At 31.3% G+C, this 22,424-nt stretch overlaps 1 protein-coding gene across 1 annotated transcript in view; it reads right to left on the bottom strand.

The window, feature by feature from the left end:
• The window catches only part of LOC134711653 (uncharacterized), a 62,189-nt gene extending 40,792 nt beyond the window's left edge, over positions 1–21,397 (bottom strand). Inside the window, exons 1-10 of the mRNA XM_063572416.1 lie at positions 21,142–21,397; positions 20,548–20,616; positions 19,682–19,779; positions 17,227–17,353; positions 16,382–16,539; positions 15,603–15,701; positions 13,739–13,786; positions 12,452–12,615; positions 9,756–9,858; positions 5,439–5,871 (exon numbers count right to left, since the gene is read on the bottom strand). Coding sequence (XP_063428486.1) covers positions 5,665–5,871; positions 9,756–9,858; positions 12,452–12,615; positions 13,739–13,786; positions 15,603–15,701; positions 16,382–16,539; positions 17,227–17,353; positions 19,682–19,779; positions 20,548–20,616; positions 21,142–21,388 — 1,320 coding nt within the window. The 5' untranslated portion in view covers positions 21,389–21,397 and the 3' untranslated portion in view covers positions 5,439–5,664. The remainder of the gene's footprint in view (positions 1–5,438; positions 5,872–9,755; positions 9,859–12,451; positions 12,616–13,738; positions 13,787–15,602; positions 15,702–16,381; positions 16,540–17,226; positions 17,354–19,681; positions 19,780–20,547; positions 20,617–21,141) is intronic.
• Positions 21,398–22,424: the final 1,027 nt, after the last annotated feature.

Raw genomic sequence — 22,424 nt, 5'->3', positions numbered from 1 at the left:
GCGTGTAAAATGAAAACATTGATTGTCGGTTAAATAGAATAATATAAAAGAATGTACAACCCACATAAAAAATATCAAAAAATTTTTAATTAATCAAAATGAAAGAAAAGTAAAAAGTTTCAGAAAAATAAAAAATGAGTTAAGAAAAGTTTAAAATTTCCTCTGTATAAATTTAAAATAATGATTATCATTAAACCACAGTGACTCAAGTATTAAAAATTATTAAGTAAAAGTTCACAATACAATCAACTGGTAAAACAAATTGTTCATAAATTTCAAAATTTACTAAAAATCAATGAAAGCACTTCGGAAAAAATATGTCTTAAGATCCTTTTTAAAAACGTCAAGAGATTGTTCATTTCGTAAGGATGAAGGTAAGCTGTTCCAAAGAGTTGGTGCGGCAATATCTGTACATTGTTAAATCTGGTTAGTATTATATGATTAGCCTTGTAATACCTTATATTTAAAGAAATAAAACAGAACAAAAAATAGCTTTTGTTCCCATTTGAGCCATCTTGTTTATGTAAGTCATGACAATGCTAAAAAGCAAGACATATTGGGAAACATCCTGTTGGCCTTTTGCTCTGAAACAAGATACATTCTTTTATTTAGTGGAAGGATCACTGTTATTAAATTTCATGTCAGTGAGTACAAAAGTTTAGAACCAAATACATCAGCAAAACATAATACAGTGGCCAATCTCTTATTTCTTTATCTACTAATGTTTCTTCTCAAATGCAAAATGCCTTAAAATTATCTTAAAGGGCAATAACTCCTACACATACAGAAGACTGACTATTTCATCTGTTTACTTATTTATAGATCTATTTTGCATTTAATGCTTCTGTCTCTATCTAATATTATTTTCAAGATAATAAACAAAAACCAAAAAGGAAATGCTTAAAATCATAAATTAGGGCCAATAGCTCCAACAGGGAGTCAACTGACAAAATTTTCTGTTCTGATTTATTTGTAGATCTTGTTCTGTTGAACATTTCTGCATTGAAAGTTTTTGTCTATCTGCTATTCTTTTCGAAATAAAATAATCATCATTTAAGGGCAAAAAATCCTATACGTAGTAATCTCATAAAATTGATCAAAATAGACAGTTGATAATTCTTGATATTCAAAATAACAATCAATGGTTTTGTTTAATCCTATGTTCTGTTTCAAGCCATGGCAACCATGTTGGTTTACAAGCAGGATCATCAGACACATACTTTAAACAAGATAGATACACCAATGATGATTGTGGTTAACCTTGCTTCTGAGTTACCCAGTTGTTTTAGAGAAGGCTTTTGTAAAATTTGACTGAATATGGACAATGACAGACAATGACAGATAAAATGGAGTCAACTTAAAGATAAATGAATCCATAGTGTGAAACAAGTCTTGATACATGTATGTAAGTCACTAGTGATTAATTTTTTGCATAAACCAAATTTAATTACTTGAATTTTTTGATGCTAAGAATATTTCTATCACATTGAATATTCTTCATACTAAAAATAACATTTATAGGATGGGGACCACCATTATATTAAAAAAAACTATTTTTAGAATGGAATCTCCTTTATAAATACTAACTAGAGGCTCCAAAGAGCCTGTGTCGCTCACCTTGGTCTATGTGAATATTAAACAAAGGAAGCAGATGGATTCATGACAAAATTGTGTTTTGGTGATGGTGATGTGTTTGAAAATCTTACTTTACTAGTCTTGCTGCTTACATTTATCTCTATTTATAATGAACTTGGCCCAGTAGTTTCAGTGGAAAATGTTAATAAAAATTTACAATTTTATGAAAATTGTTAAAAATTGACTATAAAGGACAATAACTCCTTAGGGGGTCAATTGACCATTTCGGTCATGTTGACTTATTTGTAAATCTTACTTTGCTGAACATAATTGCTGTTTACAGTTTATCTCTATCTATAATAAAATTTAAGATAATAACCAAAAACAGCAAAATTTCCTTAAAATTACCGATTCAGGGGCAGCAACCCAACAATGGGTTGTCAGATTCATCTGAAAATTATAGGGCAGATAGATCTTGATCTGATTAATAATTTTACCCCTGTGTTGGATTTGCTCTAAATGCTTTGGTTTTTGAGTTATAAGCCAAAAACTGCATTTTACCCCTATGTTCTATTTTTAGCTGTGGCGGCCATCTTGATTTGATAGTCGGGTCACCGGACACATTTTTATAACTAGATACCCCAAAGATGATTATTGCCAAGTCTGGATTAATTTGGCCCAGTAGTTTCAGAGGAGAAGATTTTTGTAAAAGATAACTAAGATTTACGAAAAATGGTTAAAAATTGACTATAAAGGGCAATAACTCCTAAACGGGTCAACTGACCATTTCGGTCATGTTGACTTATTTGTAAATTCTCCTTTGCTAAACATTATTGCTGTTTACAGTTTATCTCTATCTATAATAATATTCAAGATAATAACCAAAAACTGCAAAATTTCCACAAAATTACCAATTCAGGGGCAGCAACCCAACAAGGGGTTGACCGATTCATCTGAAAATTTCAGGGCAGATAGATCTTGACCTGATAAACATTTTTACCCCCATGTCAGATTTCCTCTAAATGCTTTGGTTTTTGAGTTATAAGCCAAAAACTGCATTTTACCCCTATGTTCTATTTTTAGCCGTGGCGGCCATCTTGGTTGGTTGACCGGGTCACGCCACACATTTTTAAAACTAGATACCCCAATGATGATTGTTGCTAAGTTTGGTTCAATATGGCCCAGTAGTTTCAGAGGAGAAGATTTTTGCAAAAGTTAACAACGACGACGGACGCCGGACGACGCCGGACGCCGGACGACGCCGGACGCCGGACGCAAAGTGATAGGAAAAGCTCACTTGGCCCTTCGGGCCAGGTGAGCTAAAAATAAAGTTTTAAGGATAGGCTGAAAATTTTCACCAGCTGATCAGTTGAGAGAAATGATTTCAAAATACCACAAGAAGCTTTCAAAATGACATCAAACCAGATTTATCTGGATGGAAATGATGTTCACAAATTTTGACCTGGGAACAGGATCATCAAGTAAAAAATAAATGAAGTGTTGCAGGCTTCACAAATAGAAAGACCATGTAATATTAATCTTGACCATTTATCATAAGTGACATAATATTGGAAAATTAGAGAGTATAAAAATACACACACATTTGTTCAGCCAGAGAGAGGGTAGGCAGATACCATAAAGTAAATAATGAAAAAAATAGGTTTCTGGGATACAACCAATATTCAATATAAAACCATAGAATCTTATGGCCACTCCAATAACTTTCCAGAAACCCACTTTTAATCGATTGTTGTATTGTTTCTTAAGTGTACCAAAATGTTATCATCTATGTCTTTTCAAGTTAGGACATGGACAACATTCTAACATGTCGAAGTATCACTTTATGCTACTTGAAGGTCTAGAACTCATCAATAATAAAAACTCAAATCGTGAAAGTCGAACATGTTCTTCTTTAAATTGCAGGAAATAACATATCAAAAGACTACGTTAAAATGTTATTGCACGGATACATGCTTAGTATTACTTTTTGCTACTTGAAGGTCTACAACTCAACAAAGATAATTTTAGCGAAAATCATGAAAATCTAATTAGATCTCATTTAATCACAGAAAACAACATACCCAGATTTGAAAAGATTTTGTCAAAGCCTTTTCAAGCTTTTAAAAAGACACTATTTGGCAGCCACCCTATGACCCACTGTACCTAACCAAATTAATAAATTATTTTTCCTTTGGAACTCTGGTTGAAAACTGTTTGATTCATTGCTTTCAAAAATATCAAAACTTCTTCAACATAAATGTGAGCATTTTTTTTTACTAAAAATTCATTTTAATTGCGGTAGAATGGAAATAATTCTAGCCACAAATCAATAACAATCCTTAGCCAAATGCCATATCTCCCTACTTTCCAGTATAGTATACTGCATAAAACATGTTCAATTTGGGGGTTCAAATATACAGGAAAATATTTTAATACAAAATTATCTCATTTTTCATTCACAACCTTTATACACTCTATATTATTATTTATTTTTTTTAAGGGGAGGGCGGCCGGGTGACTTGTCCTGTTATTTGGTAAGGGGGATAAGAATATTTGGGGAAATTCTGGATTTATCATCTTTAAAAACTTTTTTCAGATCATGAATTATAGTTTAAACTTTGTTACACTTTAAACAACACTGACCCTTTCCAATTTTGACCATTCTCAATGTACTTTAGTCTCTTTTATACGGTAAGACGCAATTCAGAAAATCGGTGTAAAAATAACCATATTTATTTCTAAAGATTGAACTACATTGTATTTTGTTTTCAAGTACATTTTGATCTGATGCAATCTTAGAGATAATTTGTTCAAACAAGTTTTACTATTTGTCAAAATAAGATATAATTATTTGGTTACACCTATTATTCCCTATCATCACTATAATTAGTGTCTGGAAAGTTTAAAACTCACCATTTCAACAGTTATATAAAGTAAAATTGACACCTGTATAAATCTATTTATTGCTAAAAAAAAATCCAGATGATGGTTCAATGGCCTTTACACAGCAAGGAAACAGTAATCAATCAAAGAACTGTAACTCTTGTATTTTTTTTCATAAAATTATATTGATCACCAATTTTTGAGAAAGCCATTAAAAATTAAACAATGTTGCTGTATTCAAAATTTTTTAACATATTGAGCATATTTTTTTTAGTGTTTCAGTAATAGCATAACCTTTTAGCTTATAATGTTAAAGGTTGCACTTTGTAAATACAGCTGATTCTTGAACCACGCCTGTTTTGGGGAGATCTAGAATATTCATAGAAAAATTAATTTTGTTTACATACTGGTTCCCAGTTATGCTCTCTGTGTTCCATCTCATAGACATAACATGGGAATGTTACCAGCAAGTATACATGTGCATATTGTTTACATTGAAATCTGTGGTATCCCTTCATTCGAGGTAGGGGTAGTTAAGAAAATTAGTGTTAGTTTAAACTCTGAAAAGTTTAGGGCATATAAAAGTTGAAAATATGCTGCACAGCCCTATATTTTGACCTTGAAAAAAATTGTAGAGCATATGAACTTTCAATTTTAGGATAAGATTTTGTTCAAAACTTCATAGTAAAAGTGGTACAGTTTTACCTGTAAAAGGAATTCTTGTGGGAAATTGCATTGTCAATATTTACAGAAATGCAACCTATACATTCAAAATGACACTTTTAGAATGTCTGCATTTGTGAATATCAAGGGTTTGTATCACTAAAAGGAGCATAACATTTCAGTAGAGATATCAGATGACCTTGACCAATTACCTAGATATAGAAAAGGATTATGTCAACTTTCAGGATGGAAATCATTCAATTCATACACAGGTTTAACATTCAGAATTATTTCATTGGTAATTAAAAATAACTTACTTCTACATGTATACTAGTTGCTCTGTCTAGTATTACATGCACTGCCCTGAGGACTAGTTACATCCATCACCATTTATATGATTATTGCAGTATTCTTTAGCTCTATTATAGTTTGAATTGTAGTTGTCAATGAATTATATTCTTTGATAAGTTTCCAAAGGGCATCAGGATCTTTGTCACATCATATTAATTTATTATGCTATTTACAATGCTCATTCAAATCGCGTTAATTTTCCTCATGTTCTGTTATCTCACAATGATGTTCTTGATGTTTGATTAGTTCTTTATGTTCTCCATGGTATTCCATAAGGTCATGCTCTTCATGATGTTCCATGGGACCGTGCTCTACATGAGATTTTTCATCCTTGGTGTCAGAATCAGATAACATAGAATGTATAATAGATTCCTCATATCCAGGCCAAGTCTTCATTTCCTGCAAAAATTAAGTTCCAATAAAATATTAAATATAACCAGATGCTCCGCAGGGCGTAGCTTTATACGACCGCAGAGGTTGAACCCGGAACGGTTGGGGCAAGTATGGACACAACATTCAAGCTGGATTCCGCTCTAAATTTGGATTGTGATTAAATAGTTGACACAGCATAGGTTTCTGACACAGAATGAATGTATTCAAATGAACTTAAAATTTTTGTTTTCTCTTAGAGCAATTCACTATGCTGTTGAATATTAATCCTCTCAAAAAAATGTTTGAAGAAATTTTCTTTTTATTTATGAAATTTCAAATGAGAAAAATTTAACCCAATTTTTTATTCACATCCCCCTTTCCCTTATTCCAAAACTAATTTCAATTAAAATATTCTTATGGAGTTTGCAACAATTACTACTCATTTAAATACATGATGTAAAAAAACTGCTTGTTATCACTGAATGGTAAAGATTATCTAAATTTATCAGTTGGTAGTAAAAAGTGAATATACATTGCATATTGTATATAACAAAGATTTAAGTTGATTCTGGACAAAGAAAGATAACTCCATTTAAAAAAAAATCTTGCAAATATTTCTTGCTTACTATACTGGACAAAGAAAGATAACTCTTAATTAAAAAAAAATTTGCTATTTCACAATATTGTGAAATTAGATATTTCTTGCCATTGCACAATACTGTGCAATTGAAAAGACTTGCTATTGCACAATACTTAATATAATAATTTTAGATCCTGAATTGGACCAACTTGAAAACTGGGCCCATAATCAAAAATCTAAGTACATGTTTAGATTCAGCATATCAAAGAGGCCCAAGAATTTAATTTTTGTTAAAATCAAACTTAGTTTAATTTTGGACCCTTTGCACTTTAATTTAGACCAATTTTAAAACTGGACCAAAAATTAAGAATCTACATACACAGTTAGATTTTGCATATCAAAGAACCCCAATTATTCAATTTTTGATGAAATCAAACAATGTTCAATTTTGGACCCCGATTTGGGCCAACTTGAAAACTGGGCCAATAATCAAAAATCTAAGAACATTTTTAGATTCAGCATATCAAAGAACCCCAAGGTTTCAATTATTGTTAAAATCAAACTAAGTTTAATTTTGGACCCTTTGGACCTTAATGTAGACCAATTTGAAAACGGGACCAAAAATTAAGAATCTACATACACAGTTAGATTCGGCATATTAAAGAACCCCACTTATTCAATTTTGATGAAATCAAACAAAGTTTAATTTTGGACCCTTTGGGCCCCTTTCTCCTTAACTGTTGGGACCAAAACTTCCAAAATCAATACCAACCTTCCTTTTATAGTCATAAACCTTGTGTTTAAATTTCATAGATTTCTATTTACTTATACTAACGCTATGGTGCAAAAACCAAGAAAAATGCTTATTTGGGTCCCTTTTTGGCCCCTAATTCCTAAACTGTTGGGACCGAAACTCCCAAAATCAATACCAACCTTCTTTTTGTGGTCATAAACATTGTGTTTAAATTTCATTGATTTCTATTTACTTTAACTAAAGTTATTGTGCGAAAACCAAGAATAATGCTTATTTGGGCCCTTTTTTGGCCCCTAATTCCTAAACTGTTGAAAATAAAACTCCCAAAATCAATCCCAACCTTTATTTTGTGGTTATAAACCTTGTGTCAAAATTTCATAGATTTCTATTAACTTAAACTAAAGTTATAGTGCGAAAACCAAGAAAATGCTTATTTGGGCCCTTTTTGGCCCCTAATTCCTAAAATGTTGGGACCAAAACTCCCAAAATCAATACCAGCCTTCCTTTTATGGTCATAAACCTTGTGTTAAAATTTCATAGATTTCTAATCACTTTTACTAAAGTTAGAGTGCGAAAACTAAAAGTATTCGGACGACGACGACGACGACGACGACGACGACGACGACGACGACGCCAACGTGATAGCAATATACGACGAAATTTTTTTCAAAATTTGCGGTCGTATAAAAATTAATATAGGCTGATTTCTCTATTTATTGAGATAACTACATTAAAAGTTTGTTCTACAGGCATTTAAAATGTTTATCCTTGCTGGATATTGAACAGATATATCATGTTATTGAGGAGTATTAGCAAAAAATGCCAGTCAAGGGACTGTGAAATTGTGGTCCCAAGACTGGTATTTTTCGCAAATACCCCTCCATAACATGAAATATCTGTACTAAGTACACCTTATGTAAGAATCCGGGGTTTTGATTGGTTGATAGCCAGTGTATTTTTCACCAATTAACTGTTATCAAATGAATTTCGTTCATTTTTAACGCCGCCGGGGTATTTCCTAAAAGGATGTGCCTTCTTTACCCTCTCTGCCATGGTATTTGCATAAAAATACTCTATCTGACGTGACGCTTGTAACGTCACGATCATCAATGCGTTTTAGTACATTAACATTCGGTGTAATTAAACAGATAAATCATGTTATGGAGGGGTATTTGCAAAAAAAAATACCAGTCTTGAGAATGAATTTCCCTCGCCTTACGGCTCGTGAAATTTAACATTCTCTCGACTGCTATTTTTCGCAAATACCCCTCCATAACATGACATATCTGTACAATTACACCGAATAGATTTTGATTTAAACAGTCTGTAGAGGTGAAGGTGAATTGTAGTACTGAGGGATTTATACATGAACTTATACATGTTATACATGCAAGCGCTGTCTTTTTGTAACATCATGGTATCTATGTGTAAACATCAGTTATCTATCATTTAAGTACCGGTCTTTGTAATAATCATGCAGGTTCCTGTTGATAGGTGATTCATGGCCCCTCTTCAAATGTCTTTATATTTTGTTTATGGAGAAAGCAAGGTATGAAAATAAGTTTTATGTATTTAATTTTTTTTTTAACCTTGGTTGCCATGGAAACCATCCTTACAAAATTTTGCCTAAATACGTACATAAGTAGCCTTTGAAAAATGAAATATAAGGGATTTTAAGGAACCATAGAAATTAAGTTGATCAATACAAACAATATGTATATTACAGTATTGACAAACAAAACCCCAAACTATACAAAAACCTTAAAATTTTGAATTTACTAAATAGTTTGTTTCCAAAGCAACCATTTAAAAATATGTTAAAATTCAAAAATGAAATTTTTTAAAACTCTTAAATTTTAAATCTGTTTATCTCACAAGACCAACAATAATATGACATGTCATTGACAAATTTTGAAAGACCCCATTCTATATATTAATAAAATAAAAAGAAAGTCCTGTGGTTTTTTTTTCTTTAAAAAATTGTCAATTTTCACCAAAAAAACAGATGAATACTGAAACATTTTGAACTTAAAAAAAGCTAAAACATTCGATTTATACATGCATTTCTGACACAATTAAATTGATGTCTGCATGATGATATAATGTACACTTTCTTTTAGACGATAAAAAAATCAGCTGAATTTGACAAATCACGCTATTTTTGTTTCCAACGATAATTATTTGAGACATATGACGAATCACGATAAAGATATTTTGATGAATCATGGTAAAATTTTAAACAATTTGACGCTAAGGGTAGCTGAAAATGATCGTTTGATGACTGACGGTAAAGGGCATTTCCATCCTCATATAAGGTGTAATTATGATAAAAACTAGGGATTTCAACTCGACTTATAGTTTTTCCTTGTTATTGTATAAATCATTTACAATTCATCAACCCAAGGAAGACAACTCAATTCTGAAACAATTTAAAACCAGTCTAATAACTATTTTTTAACAGAAAATATAGGAAAAAATGTAATTTTTTAAAGTGAAACTCATTTGCAAAACAGTTTTCAGCAGTAACATTGACACTGGAAATTTCATATCACAACATTTTTTGATTTGTTTACTTACTGTATATATCTGTAAGTATTGTTGTGGGCTTATATCAACAAGTCTGTCTATCATTAAAATACCCATACATACAAGATGTATTCCACTGTCAGGGAACATGTTACTGAAAGATAAAAAATTGTGTAAAATGTCCATTGTTTTGCTAAATTATATAATTCAAGGGTTTAAATCTATAGGTGGCACTTTGTAAATGCAGCTGTTTCACTAACCTATATAATACCTATGGATATTTTGTTTTGTATACATGCTGGTTCCTTAGTGATATGATCTCTGTTACATCTTGTAAAGATATAGCTGGAAATGTTACCAGTATAAAAACACATGGTTGAGAGAATTTTGGATTCTGATGAAGACTCCAAGTGAAGGGAGGCGCTAGTTCTGAATATAAGTATAAGTTTTAAATCTTAGAAATTCTGGGCATATAAATATTGAAAATATCCCACACAGCCCTATGTTTGACCTCTGAATAAAATAGAAGTGCATATATCAACTTCCCATTTTAGGAAATAATTTATTACCAAACTTCATGGTTAAAGTGGCACAGTTTAAAACGTAAATGGAGTTCCTATGGGAAATAGCAATGTCTTTATTTACAAAAGTGCAACGGATAAGCCTACAACTTGCCTGGTGATACCTTCTAGGTCAAAATGTCTAAGGGCATTGATTCAATCCAGTGACTATAAAACTTTATCAAATATGTAAGGCATACAATTATCTACAAAAGGGAAATGCAAAAGAATTTTTGTATTAAGGTTTGTCATAAATATATAAACAAGTGAAACTGCGAGCTACTGCTCAATGATGAAACCCCCGCCGCAATAGTGTAAAAATATGCAAGTGTTCGGTAAACAGGAAGTTGTCGAGTGATGAATCTGAAAACGCATCACACGGTATAGCTTACTTATATAAATCCTGAAACTAAATTTCAGAAATCCTTGTATTGTAGTTCCTGAGAAAAATGTGACGAAAATTTTCAACTTGGCTATCATGTGTAAAATCATACAAGTGTTGGTAAACAGGAAGTTGTAAAGTGATCAATCTGAAAACGCATCACACGGTATAGCTAACTTAGATAAACCCTGAAACCAAATTTCAGAAATCCTTGTATTGGAGTTCCTTAGAAAAATGCGACGAAAAATATTCATGGGACGGACGGACTGACTGACGGACTGACAGACTGACGGACTGACTGAAGGACAGACAGAGGTAAAACAGTATACCCCCCTTTTTTAAAGCGGGGGTATAAATATCCCTTTATCCATAAAAAGAAGAAATGATCAGTTATGATCATCATAACATTTTAAATATATTGAATATTTTGTAACCTTCATAGAGTTAACTCTGAATAATCTAAGATGACAAGAACTTAAAGGATAATCTAAGGATACTGGAAAAGATTTTGTAAAGAGTAAATCAGGTCAATATTATAGGTACTTTGATCCCAGATCAAGATATTCTAGAATTGGCTAGCTGAGACCCTTAAATGAACAATCAATTAACATCTGCAAATAAATACAGAAAATATTGAAATGTGTAATCAGGCGACAGTCTATACTAACTATAATTAGTATGGCAATCAACAAATTTTTACAAGAGTGGTCACACTGAGGTAATTGCATATGGAAAACATGTAGATGAATTGTTGTCTGGAAGCCAACAATTTAAAAAAAAGTAAATTTCTTTTAAATTTGTACAAATTAAAGAATTTTCTTCAGTAAATGTACATATGTTTTATAACAAGAGGCTCTAAAGAGCCTGTGTCGCTCATCTTGGTCTATGTGCATATTAAAGAAGGAAGACACATTACAGACAGAAATAGAATTCATGACAAAATTTGGGTTTTGGTGATGGTGATGTGGTTGTAGATCTTACTTTTCTGAACATTCTTGTGTTTATCTCTATCTATAATGAACTTGGCCCAGTAGTTTCAGAGGAAAATATTTTGTAAAAAAATACAAATTATCAAAAATTGACTATAAAGGGCAAGAACTCCTTAAGGGGTCATTTCACCATTTTTGTCATGTTGACTTATTTATAAATCTTTACTATGCTGTACATTATTGCTGTTTGCAGTTTATCTCTATCTATAATAATATTGAAGATAACCAAAAACTGCAAAACTTTCTTAAAACTATCAATTTCGGAGCAGCAACCCAACAATGGAATGCCTGATATTACAGGGCAGATAGATCTTGACCTATTGAACAATTTAACACCCGACAGATTTGCTCAAAATGTTTTGGTTCCAGAGATATAAGCTAAAAACTGCTTTTCACCCCTGTGTACTATTTTTTACAGCCATGTTGGTTAGCTGGCAGGGTCATCAGACACATTTTTTAACTAAATACCCTAGTGATTATTTGGTCAAGTTTTGTTGAATTTGGCCAAGTAGTTTCAGAGGAGAAGATTTTTGAAAACGACAACAGATGACAGACAAATGATATGTAAGCTCACTTGGCCATTTTGGGAGGGTGAGCTTATAAAAATTAGGCATTTAGTCATAAAAAAAATATCCATCAAGTTTCATATGACCTTCATAAATATTATGGATGGATAACTCATTAGGTCACAAAGAAAGCAATAGCTTTCACTACATGCAGTAATTTTTTATACAGATAAATTAAAATTTAAGGTTTGTAAAACAACAGGTATTTTACTTTTATAAACATTTATTTGAAACTTCTAACGTCACTTACCATATCGTTGGAATGAATCTTTCCCTCTTTTTCTTTGTGATAACTTGAAATAAGAATTTATATAAATGATGAATGTTGTCCACTTCTCTTATCACATGAAGTCTTGGAACCATATGGAATAAATAACCATTACTTCCAGTAACAACATCATCAGGTAACTTTAACTGACAAAAAAACAGTATAAATTTATAAATACTTTTCCTGTATTACAATCATTCTATGGAATTGTTGTCAACTGTAAATTAACCTGAATAACTTTTTTTGGCCTTAATCTTGTTATTTCACAAGATAGAAGTAACCTGTAGTGTGTCTAAATTGACTCGGGACGTTTTTAAGCTCAGGATTTTGGGATTGATCCTTTCGGGATATGGAATTTCTTTTTTCGAACTTTTGGATGTTGGGATTTATTTTTTTGTAAAGGAGTAGGGGCAATAATGCCCTTATTTGGCCCAAAAATTACTGCAAATTTAAAAAAAAAGTTGACTACATAATTGTCCTATGTCCGCGGGTGGATAGTGGTCTCCTTCCGAATAGCGAGTTATTTTCATTGGTGTAAAATTTTGGGATTTACATTGAATAAAGTATATGAAATATTTTGGTGGTTATTATTTTGGAGGAATCAATACCTTTGTATGTACACTTTTAAATTGGTGGAATTAATTTTGGCAATTTTGTTCTATCCGTGAAATATGAACATTGCAAAAAAAAAACTGCTATACGGTATCTCTTTAATTTTAAGTCTGAGATTTCTGAAGGCTTCCAGTTTGTTTATTATTATAGAGAAAAAGGCACAAACATTAAATTCTTAAAAAATCTAGAAAGAAACGTTTCCTGCCAAATTTTCAATGTCAAAAATAAGGAAAATAAACCTTTCATTTTTTTTTCTATTTTAGTTCACTTAATTTTATATTATCAACTTTTCAGTCTTTTTAAAAGCTTGTTATTTTGAACAGTAAAAATGTATGGTTAAAAATATCTTTGAATTATCATCCCAATCTTTTAGTTCTATAGATAGGTGTTCGTTCACCCAAACCATCATTTTGGAAAATGTCTTGATCTAGCATACAAGTAATGAGTAGGATATGCAAGTGAGTTCATGTGCAAAATGAATGTCTAATATGTGTAAAAACAGTGAAGCTCTTTAAAGCTGTCTCTTCCATTCAGGTGTTGCTCATAGTTGAAGGCCATAAAGTGCTCTATATTTTTAGTGCTATACATCCTCTTCCTTTGTTCTCCTGTGGATACCTTACAATTATACAACATCTCCTTATCTCTATCTTCACTTACCTCGTGAAACTTTCTAACAGGTAGTAAATTTAATGATGATAATGGAACCTGTGTAGTAGAAATAAGTTAAGGAAGTTAATTCAAAGTTAATTTGCAACAACCACTTATGTAGAAATGTGACTAAATTTGGGCTCTCAGCTTTAATAAGCTGCTACTTATCATAACATAAGACGAACTGTATTTAACTTAAGGTTAGAAAATCATTTCTACCGGTATTTTAAATGTTCTAAAATTATCAAAATAAAAAAACTTTATTTTACCCATTTATAAAAAAACCTGTGACAATGCTCTTTCTGGTGGTACCAAGTTGATCAATATCTGGCCAGAAATTACCCCCAATATCTTCTTTTAAATTGGGACTTATGTATTAAATATGCAAACAAAAATTCACAAGTGAAAATTTCTTAAGTCCATGTAAATATATCTTTTCTTATTCGAATAGCACACATAAATTAGTTCAGCTTAACTTTTATTTAAACATGAGGACCAATACACAGACGTGCAAGAATAGCATATAACCACATCGTTAATAACTTTATTGACTAACTTTCACTTTTAACTATACTAGATTCTTATTTTAATTTCACTTTCTATTTATATCTATAACCTCGTCATAACAACCTCTATTGTTCTGCAAACCACACAACCGCCAAATTTGTACTTCACAGTTTGATTTCATGTATAATATTGTCCTGAAGACGCCACGCTTAATGGCAAAACATGTCGACCACAATAAATTAATCACCCTGCGGTAATTGATGGGTGTTGTTGTCTTTAATGTTGTTTATTTGCTTTATAGTGATAGTCAACTGTGAATATCGCGGGGTATCCACCCGCTATTACCCAACCGCACGAAAACCACTTCAGGTGTTGGTTCATCTTGTCCAAATTGAAGTTTACTTTTTACCGTGAACCCCTGCATCCGAGAGGATCCACCTTTGCCAAACTAGCGTTGTACCTAACAACCACACAGCATGAACGTAAAACCAGACCGTTTAAAAAGTTATCGATCCGTTCCCGAAAATTAACAGATACGAGGAAAAAAGGAGAGATTTGGAAACAGAAGCAACCACAGAAACATACAAAGAAGAAGCAGTTCATCACTGAAGATTAAAATACCATACATAATTACACAAAGTCAAAGTAATTCGGAATACCAGGCATTTTACTTAGAGAAAAAAAGGAAGGAACCAGAACCAAGATGAACCACATAAAACACAAACCATATTTATAAAGAAAAGCTTGATCCACGGACATTTTATTAGCAAAGTTAATGTTTATGAACATATCTACCAAGATTTACAATTTCAAAAATTGCGGCGATCATACACTTCACCTTTTACTAACTCAATGGAAGCAGTACCTCCCTCAGAGCGAAGCCAGTTCAATTGGTACGGGATGGCCAATGGGGTGTTGTCCAATTTGGAAATGAACTGACATTTTATGAGCTACTTCCATCATTTCTACAATATTACCACTAGAAACCTCTATGAGGACCACTACACACGTGCAAGAATAGCAGATAACCACATCGTTAATAACTTTATTGACTAACTTTCACTTTTAACTATACTAGATTCTTATTTTAATTTCACTTTCTATTTATATCTATAACCTCGTCATAACAACCTCTATTGTTCGGCGAACCACACAACCGCCAAATTTGTACTTCACAGTTTGATTTCATGTATAATATTGTCTTGAAGACGCCACGCTTGTTGACGAAACATGTCAACCACAATAAATTAATCACCATGCGGTAATTGATGGGTGTTGTTGTCTTTAATGTCGTTTATTTTATTTACACAGTAAATTCTGCCCATTCATTGTAAATTCAGTTTATCTTGAATAATTCAACACTTACCTTATCAATATATTTTATCTTGAACAGCTGATGCATCATCACAGGAAAGGGTAGGAAATATTTTAAACTACATCCTCTAAATTCAATGCCTCGAAGTCTCTACAAAAACAAAACAATGTTAAAACCTTTTTTTTCTTTATATGCCATACTTTTTTCTTTAAATTATAAGTTCGGTGTGAGCCAAGGCTCCGTGTTGAAGGCCGTACTTTAACCTATAATGGTTTAATTTTTAAATTGTTATTTGGATGGAGAGTTGTCTCATTGGCACTCACACCACATCTTCCTATATCTAACATGCCATGCTTTACCCCAATTTTTTTTATTACAAGCTTGATAGAAAATGCAATTCTTCTTGCAAAAATGATAGTTTGTTCCATATTGATAAAACTTTCGTACGTTTTTCTACATGAATTGGATTTAGAATTAAAAGCATATGTATCTGTTAGAGGAACAAATAAAATATTCATCGCACAAAACATGCATAATCATAGTAAAATTGTATGAAATTGATTTTGGTTAATAATGGTTATTACATGAATTTTCTCGCTCACCAATACAGAATAAAACAATTACTGTCATTTGTTTTGACTTTTGAAAACTACATATTTACCTCAGCATTTGTATAATATTTATTTATGATCAAAGCTATTGCAATGATAACAGCACTGCTAGCATAGCATAGTTTCTTATGGCTGAAAACTGATGACCAAAGTAATAAAAGTTACTTTTAAAAAAAAATCTTAATATTATAATTATATTGAATAAAAAATATATATAACCCTGCACATAGCTGGTGATACAAAGAAGAAATACTCAGGGATTATATTACTGAACACTCCTTCCTTTTCTGCAAGCTCTTCTAACATTTGAAATACCATGCTAAAGTCAATGCCTTCAGACATCTTACCAACAAATGTCACTTTCTGTTTCTTATTCTCTACAAGATTAATTGTAAATAATTAAAATGTTCAGCCTATATATGAAACATTCTTTTGGGTTTGGTTTTTTTTTTTGGAGGATAGAGCAATTTATTATTTTTTTTCATAATTTTACTTTCAAATGAATCAATGATTTAATCTACCATCAAATATGAACATTATTTTTGGGATACATTGGTTTTTAAGTTTATGAAAACAAATTAAACGCTAAGACTATTTTTAGATGATCCAAATAAACAAATTCTTTGATTTCAATTGTTTTCAAATGCCATTAACAGCTTCATAGTGTATGCCTTTCTATTTTTCATGTACCTTCTGATTATAGAATTATATAAAACAAGAATGTGTCCCAAGAACACGGATGCCCCATCTGCACTATAATTTTCTATGTTCAGTGGACTGTGAAAATGGGGTAAAATCTCTAATTTGGCATTAAAATTAGAAAGATCATATCATAGGGACCATGTTTACTTAGTTTCAAGTTGCTTGGACTTCAAATTCATCAAACACTACATTGACCAAAAACTTTAACCAGAAGTAGGACAAACGGACACACAGACCAGAAAATATAATGCCCATAAATGGTGCATAAAAAAATCATTAGAAATTAAAATTTACATACTTAAGTTCAATATAACTTTTCTCTTTTAATAAAATACCATTACAAAGTTTCTTAAAAAACATACCTAAGGGGACAATATCTGCTAAATCTATTTTTCCTTGTAATCCACCAAATTTGTGGGCATATTTAAAATGTGAAAGATTTCCCTTCTTTACCAAAAATGTGTTTTCTCCCAACTTCTTTTGTAAATCCTACAAAAAAGCAGTTCTTTTATTCATGAATAATCAATAAATAGCATTCTTAAAGAATAACAACAATATTTAAAGAAATTATACTACATGAAAAATGATTTTGCAAACTGTTTGTCATGAAGATTGGTAAGGTATCAATATTAGTAAGCTGGGTGTTTTTCCAAGCGTTCTTGTTTTCATGATTTTTTAACAAGTATTTGGAAGTAATTACATGGTCACTGATTTGACTCAAATTCTCATATTTGATTTAATGCAATGTAAAACATTTATCCAAACTATCATAAGTCTTAAATAAACAGTTTACAGAGCATTGGGTCAGTAACATGCAGAGGTCAAAATTGGCGCTGGTTCGGTGGTCCGAGACTAGTAGAATTTGTGTTGGACCAGTAGATTTTGTCAGCTGGTGGTCCGGCAGACCAGTGGAAATTTTTACGTTAAAATCACTGATTGCATCTCTATCTCGGTTTGTTTACAAAAAAATAAACCTGAAAAATTATTTGTAGGGTACTGAGGTTACTATTTTAAATGTATTTAATCAAAATCTCAGGTGAGCGCACTATAAACAACACAAAATGTGGAAATTTTTGGATGGAGTTAAAATGCCATGCAAAACAAGCGACATTCAAAAGGAAGATTTTTCAAACTGACAAAAGGAAACGTAAATATAAAATATCCTGGGAAATTGATCTCGGTTGGTTAAATTGTAAAGTCGATCATAATGTAATGCATTGTAAAACATGCGAACAATTTGCAGTGACAGAACTAGATGAGAAATGTATTTTTGTAACGGGATCTTCAAATTTTAAGTAAGATTTTGTTCTTGCTCATGAACAAACAGAACAGCACAAATATCTACTGGAATAAAGAAGAGGAAAGCAGCTGAGGAAAATAAAACTAAACATCTGTCATATCTTTTAGTGGTTATCAAATGAATGTCATTTTTACAGGACCAGTAAATTTTGAGCAGGACCAGTAGATTTAAGTCCACTGGTCCGGCTGGCCAGTACACTTAATAGCTTAAATTTTACCCCTGGTAACATGTAAGTTCGTTTCGTGTGTATTTTAGTCCAGACGCCATCTAATTAACTATCGATTTGACCTCAGATGACCATATTAGCGAAGTAAACATAAATAAAGATATGAAGAGATTAAGCCAACACGTGCAATTGGATTTTATAGGTCTGTATGATTTTATTTTAAAGGTTAAATTATATGTTTCTGTTTGTTTTTACCTGTATAAGAACGGTTTTATGTGGATCGATTTAGTTATCAAATCATTTACCTTTGTTTCACTTTCATTGTTGACATTCTTTTCCTATTAATAACCAGTACACAAACAGTGCATACGTTGTCAATCTCTAGCTAGGGGGTTTAATTGAAGTTTACATGCATACAGATTTAATGAGGTTGAATTATTCACTTGCAAGTGAATAGTTAATTATCGATATTTCTTAGCTTAATTTGACTAAATTGAACCATTTTGGATGCTAAAAGCGAATTAATATTTCACTGTTTCACTTTGATTATTGATTGAACAAAAAAAATAATGTTACTTTAGATTTTTTTAAATATCTTGTAGCTAGTGCCCCGTTAAGGCATTTGATTCATCATTCATTGTGAAAAAGAGCAGATTATAATTTCAAAATATCCTAAGTAGCCAATACTAGGCCTTAGTTTGCATAATTCAGATTTTGAACATAATGAGAGCACATTCAGCAAAATATCTAATTCTGCATTCTTCTTTTGGTATTATACCAATGTTCAATATCTTATATGTTTCCTAATACTGCCACCATTCAATATATTAAGGATATATTAAATTGCAGATATGTTGTACTGTACAAATATATTTTAGAGATATATCTTTACTCACATCTTTCAAAAAAATCTAAGAACATGAGGATAGGCTATACTGTATATACAGTCTAAGGATTTTATGTTGATTTGTTAGTTTGTGGGTTTGTTAGTTGTTGCTCTTTTAGGTAATATTTGTATGACAATCGAGAAACATATGTTCTTATGTCATCACCTTTGAAAATCAAATGAAAATGGATTCTACCATGTGATCATTGACGGAAGGAAGATAATCAATTTACCGCATTGTCAGAGATGTGGACAACTTCCATTCATTTCCATTCTCAATTTTATTCCAACTATATTTAGATCTACATGTAGTTATCAAATCAAGTCACAGATTAAAAAAGCTTGACTACTGTTGAAGACTGTATGTTGAAAATTTTGAAGTAAGTTTGTTTTTTGTGGTGAGGTGAAGCTGTCTCATAAGTATACCCCACACCTCCTTTATTCATACCCATATATTTCTCTTACCTCTAATGCTATCAAATAATCTATATTATTTTCAACAGCAATATATTTCTGCATTTTCTTGCCATTCTCCATTAAAGCTCTGGTGAGTATTCCCTGACCTTAGGAAAATATAAATACCATAGCAAAACCAAAGTGTTTGTAAGCACTGAAGGGTAAAGATTGCTTTAATTACAATAGGAAGCAAAATTAAATATTGCATTGTACAATGCTGGACAAAGGGAGATAACTCCAATGTTTAAAGATGACCTTGAAAATGTCATCAATGATATATTTTGAACAGATATAAGATTTTTGCACCTTGCAAAAGTTATGTAATTTTCTTTAAAAGTTTAATATCATTTTATAACTTGAAAATCTTAGCATATATTTCATTAATAAATTGCTGGAAAAGTTCATGAATAGGATGCATAGAATGTTATGATCAATGGACTATATTTTGTGTATCTCAGAAGAAGTGATAAGCCTTGGAAGATTTGGGTATCAAGTAAGTAACATAGGGTTTTGATTGCATCTCATGCAACCTTTACCCAAAAAACAAATTATAGAAAAAAGAGAGAAAGTGAAATTTGAAATAAAAGAATCTGATGTTGATATCAATCTTTTGAATATTTTTCTGTCATAGGAGATCTTGGGTATATGTCAACGAGACCGAAGCCAATAAACACAAAATTTTCAGATTCAAGAAATTTGAAAGTTTTGTGATGCTAGATTACTGGATATGTTTCATTTCAAACTTAAAGAGAAGTCATGTGACAGATGTTAGCAGGGAGTTCAGGGCCTATGGTCACAAACTTCACTCAAACTTTAATATTTTTAAAGCAATTACACCTGAATAAAACTTAAGAGAAAGTTAATAGGCGAATTACCTGCATCTGTTTCAATAATGATACCATCTTTATGCTTTCTATTCTTCAGAATTGCATTTGCAATTTGCCCTAAAACAATAAATATGTATTAAAATGATTAAATACTATATGACATTTCAGACTGCTGTTAAATCAAGTTTTAAATACTCAAAAGAATTTAAAGTTCTGTGGATTTGTTTATTTTTCGTGGATTAGGGGAAACTTACATGTTTGCAGATATTAAATTTTATATTTAAGTCTGCAAAGAAGCCTATAGGAACTTTTTTCATTTAATTAGTAATTGAACATTTAATTTCATCGTTCCAATATACCTACAAAATCCAGGAAAATTGGTATCCAATGACTAATAATGAATCTATAGTATTTTGTATAAACATAAGATAATTTTATTCATAATGCCATCTAAAAAATGACAACAAACATCTATTATTCTGTTAAAAGAAGTTTGGCAGTAGAATCATTTTTGTAGATATTACAACTCACTTGAAATATATATCAAGCAAATGGAAAATGTTATCAGGTATTCTAAACTAATCAATAAAATATTTCATGTACATCAATTTAATATTTTTTATTGGTCCTTATATCACATACCTGCTATTGCTTCATCAATAAAACTGTAAACTTTGTTTGTATTAGGTCTCTTTTTTCTAGTTTCATCTTTCTTCTCTTTCTTCTCTTTTGCATATCTGGTTTCTGAAACCTGTGTGTGGAATCCACCATTAAAATGTACAGCTGGTAATAACCTCTGGATTCTGATGGTAAGAAGTTTACCACATTGTGTACAGATACTACTATTCAGCATCAAGGTGTGTGCTCTAATCAAGCTATTCAAATTCATAGTCAATGATGAACCTAGAAAGCAAAATAAAATCATCAAAGCATTAGATCATGGACTTTTTCAAAGTAAAAATGCTCAAAGATCCTTCATTCATTTATTTTTTAATACTTAAGCTGGTAGGCAAATTGTTGTCTTGATCCAAACTTTTTTCGAATGTTTCTGATGTTATTAAAAGGGAATATAGTGTTTCGAATAAAATTGACCATAGCTTAGTGAGAATTTCCCTAAATAAATAAAACTAAGCTAAAATGCTAAAATTGTGAAGATTTCAATTATTTTGCATGAATTAATGATGCTTGTACCTAATACGTTTTTTCGTCTAAAAGAAAGTATACATTTTATTGTCATGCACCAAAAATTACTGTTTACGTCATTTGGCAAAAATTTTTATCATTATTTGTCATGAAGGTACCCCCAATACTATCCTCATCAAATGGCACAAGTTTTAGGCCAAAATTTGCCACTTAACTGGACCTTCTCCTTTAATCATGATTATGGACATTTTGCATGACGATTAAATCTATGTTTTCCTTAGATTATAAAAAATAGACAGATTTTGACAAATATTGTTATTTTTTTCCCAAAATAACAGTAACAATATAACCCTCTGAAGAATCATGCGAAGGATATTTTAACAAATTTAATGCTAACTGTAGCCGTAAATTACCAGTTGACCCCTGGCAGTTAACGGCATTCATACCCTCAGATACAGGAACATGGCACTGTCATGTTTTTAAAAGATATACTGTTCCAATTAAGGATAATATGTAATACGAAACATGTAGCTTTACATGCAAATTTCCTGTGGCGCTTGTGTCAAACATGGATTTCTTTGGAACTACAGATTTTTTTTCCTAAAGATTAGATTATATGACATAGTTATCCTTACCCCATTCAAGTTTATATTTTATATTTTTTATTGTATTTATTTTATATGATCTTATATGCTATTCACAAGGTCAGTATAATGAGTAAAGTGTTGTCAATTCATAGCACTAACTTATTCTAGTAGATAAGAATCATTTCATGCAATGCA

Source organism: Mytilus trossulus, chromosome 3 (assembly GCF_036588685.1).
Source record: "Mytilus trossulus isolate FHL-02 chromosome 3, PNRI_Mtr1.1.1.hap1, whole genome shotgun sequence".
In the NCBI taxonomy this organism is placed as follows: Eukaryota; Metazoa; Mollusca; class Bivalvia; order Mytilida; family Mytilidae; genus Mytilus; species Mytilus trossulus.
Note: the sequence above shows the minus strand (reverse complement) of the source record. Positions and strands in the feature narration are given on the sequence as shown.